Source organism: Sinocyclocheilus grahami, unplaced genomic scaffold, assembly GCF_001515645.1.
Source record: "Sinocyclocheilus grahami isolate Dianchi unplaced genomic scaffold, SAMN03320097.WGS_v1.1 scaffold676.1, whole genome shotgun sequence".
In the NCBI taxonomy this organism is placed as follows: domain Eukaryota; kingdom Metazoa; phylum Chordata; class Actinopteri; order Cypriniformes; family Cyprinidae; genus Sinocyclocheilus; species Sinocyclocheilus grahami.
Genome location: NW_015505855.1, coordinates 241407 through 244718, shown reverse-complemented (window position 1 = coordinate 244718; position 3312 = coordinate 241407). Strand labels below are relative to the sequence as shown.

The 3312-nt window shown below is 37.3% G+C and overlaps 1 protein-coding gene across 1 annotated transcript in view; it reads right to left on the bottom strand.

Moving 5' to 3' along the window:
* Positions 1 to 254: 254 nt before the first annotated feature.
* Positions 255 to 3312, bottom strand: part of LOC107559168 (transcription factor PU.1-like) — a 3571-nt gene continuing 513 nt past the window's right edge. The window contains exons 3-6 of the mRNA XM_016242916.1: positions 2364 to 2514; positions 1651 to 1784; positions 1395 to 1539; positions 255 to 571 (exon numbers count right to left, since the gene is read on the bottom strand). Of these exons, the coding sequence (XP_016098402.1) occupies positions 255 to 571; positions 1395 to 1539; positions 1651 to 1784; positions 2364 to 2514 (747 nt within the window). The remainder of the gene's footprint in view (positions 572 to 1394; positions 1540 to 1650; positions 1785 to 2363; positions 2515 to 3312) is intronic.

Below are 3312 nucleotides of genomic sequence, written 5' to 3'. Positions count from 1 at the left end.
TGGTTAACAATCCTCAGATTTATATAATTCAAAGATCACCTCCAACTTCTTAGAATGTCATGTTATTCCATGTTATTGTACATACAATTCCCAAGTTCAATTGAGCCTCAATTAAGCCAAATAATATTAGAAAATCAGTGTATTATGCCCACATTACATTATGAAAATTAAAAAGGCAAAACCATTTTCTGTAAAATACTCAGTATTTGTTTACACTTTTCCATTTAGGAGAAATTCTTGGTGGATGAGCCACATTAACTACCCATGAATCTTTGCGAGTTGTTCTGAAGGCCTCTCAGTGTTCCCTCAGTGAACTGATAGGTGAGTTTACGCTTCACTTTGCAGATCTCTCCCGTTCGCGAATAGTTTCGTAGGGCACGGGCCATTTTCTGGTACGTCATGGTTTTCCGGTTGCCCTTGCGTCTGCCCCACATCTCAGCCAGCTTTTCCTTGTTCTGGGACGAGAACTGGAACGTTCCATTGTTAGACTGAACCCACCAAATGCAGCTCCGCATGTCTGGTGTCTGTAGCATCTCATACAAGAACTGAAACAGCCGCTCTTTCCTTTTACCTGAGAAACAATGTTGTAAATGAAAAATGTATTTTAGTAACAATAGAATATTTGACATCTATCCATTGATCTCTGTGCACAATGAATGCAGTCTGTTATCAAAATCTATTATGGCCTTTCAAATGACAGATTAAAAATTAGCTTATATAGTGACGTCCAATGTCCAACAAATTCCAAGCTGGATATTGTTTAATCAATTGAACCAAAGCCTATATGTGAATCACTTCACATATAGGCAAGGGCAACTCTGTTTGGGAATGAAACTACAAGGTGGATGACATGTTGGAAACATAAACAATACAACATTCAATACTAAATTACCCTATTCCCACTAAAGTCTGTCACAATGATATTCTTTGGCTAGTTACATAAACTGCTTAGACTAGTCTTACAAGTTAGTCATCTAATTCTTGTTTCTTTTCTTTTTTTGGACTAGCATAAACAGGTAGATTGGTCTAATTTAAATCTGTAAAGTAGTGCTGATTACCCCTTGGCTATTTTTAAGACTAGTCAAAGCAGTTTATTCAACTGGCCACTGGTCTTTCTATATTTTTTGTCCATTTGAACTGAACCGGTGTTGTTTTGGACCCCATTGACTGTCAATGAATTAACAAAAACAGTTCAAACATTCTCCAAAATCTCCTTTTTGTGTTCCCCAAAAGATAGAACGTCACACAGGTTTGAAATGACATGAGGCTAAGTAAATGATGACAAGTACATTTTAAACGAATTATCCAAATAAACCGATTCACTAATTTGAAATGACTTTGCCAAAGCCAAAAAGAAATAGGTGGAACAATGGCCTAGCAATTCTGTGTCTTACCTGAGAGCGGCGCTAGAGCCAGGGAGTCATACGCAATCTGACCCTTCATGTCAGAGGTCGGAGATGGTGGGAATTCTTGGCAACCAGAACTGGTGGACAGCGAATCTGAGTCACTGTACTGGTTTCTGTCATACTGGAAGTGTCCCTAAAACATAGACTATTATTAATAACAACCAACAGGTCAATCTTCGCTTATAAAACTGCATACAGTCTCGACTGTAATATTACAGTGTACTGTATGTCTTGTGAGACCTACCCACTCATTGTGACTAGACTGACAGAGCCACGTCTGCTGCTGCTGCTGAGGCTGTTGTTGTTCATGCGTCTCATCTGTTCCTGGTACTCCACCATAATGCCATTCATATGTATAATGTGCAGACCAGCTGTTCTCTATGGAAACACATCACTCATTATTCCCACATATGCTGCTCACTAGAATCAACAACACATGCAGGCTGTAAGAAGATATTTATGGTTATACTATCATTGTTTTTTATGTTAAAATACATTCTCCTATGCAACTTAATCGGCCTAGCATGTGTAGTTTGATTCCCCTGAAAAGTCTAAATACTGGCACGCACTTTCAAAACATTGCTGATTGTTTGAGCATCAGATCAGCCTGACATAGCAACAGCTCATCCAATAGTGTGAGTTTGGGAACCTAGAAACCTAAAAAGTTTGGGGCTGTCAGTTTGACTGATCAATGGCAGTTGTGCAGAATTAATTTTTTTTGATTACACACGTCACAAGTAAGTACTTTTTAGTACTAAATGTCCATACAGTTTCTCCTCACTAAAATAAACTTGTATCACCCATGACATGGATTCCACATCTTGAGACACAAATAAAGCTTTGTCAAAGAGGAAATTACTGACCTTACAAAACTGAAAAGACACCTCTGTGACCCTTCCCTCAGTGCTCCATTACAGTGTTTTAGTTCTAGTGTTTAGCTGATTATCAATCGCTCACCCGCCATACTGTGCTCCTCTTGATTTCTCCTCTGCACACCTGGTGCTGACATCACCTCCACCGAGTGCTCCTGCAGGTACTCCTCTATCATGTCAAGGTCTAGGTTCCCAGACGACGGCTCTCTAGGGCCCAGATCTTGGAAGTATTGAATCTGTAGGTAAGTCAATGCATGTTAGCAAACACTGAATCAGATGCGGTATAGATCTTACACAATGTACAAGACACAAGCATTTTCTTTCCTTCTCCTAGATTCACACTCATTGAAATCGAAATATTATATATTACTTAAAAAATTATAATGTAACTACTCATGAATAACAACTGTTTAACAGGAATATTGGAAGGAAGTTGCAACAAATTCGCCTGACTAATACGTTCTTCCTGGCCTCAGTAAAATTTGGTTTTTATTTGCACCAACAGAGATATTTGCATAGTGTGTGTAAACATTTTAGTGGTAAAATGTTGCCTCTCTTTTGACATTACTGTGTATACTGTACACCCCATTCAGTATTTTGACAGTATTTTGAAGGCACACTTCAACACTCATCTGAATGTCATTGCATTAAACAACAAAATGTCTAAGCATCATTAAGTACCATTTATTTTATTTCAACACCAGCATACTTTCCATACAAAACAATGTTCTTCAAACATTTTTTAAAGTGTCTTGAGAGTCAGTTTTTTGCTCCAGTTTACATTAACGCCAAAACTTTACAATAAAATCTGCATATTTGTTGATCAAATATGATATTATATGGGCATAATGACTATTTCATCTGCTTATTAAGGTAATGTCGTTTCCAGCACACTTAGTATAAACAGTTATACAACAATTGAGAATCTACTAATATGATTGGCCAAGAGTATGTTATATGATATATTTTACTTGCGTGATGCTTAAATATATCACAAAGCTTTTTTTTTGTAGATATATATATATATATATATA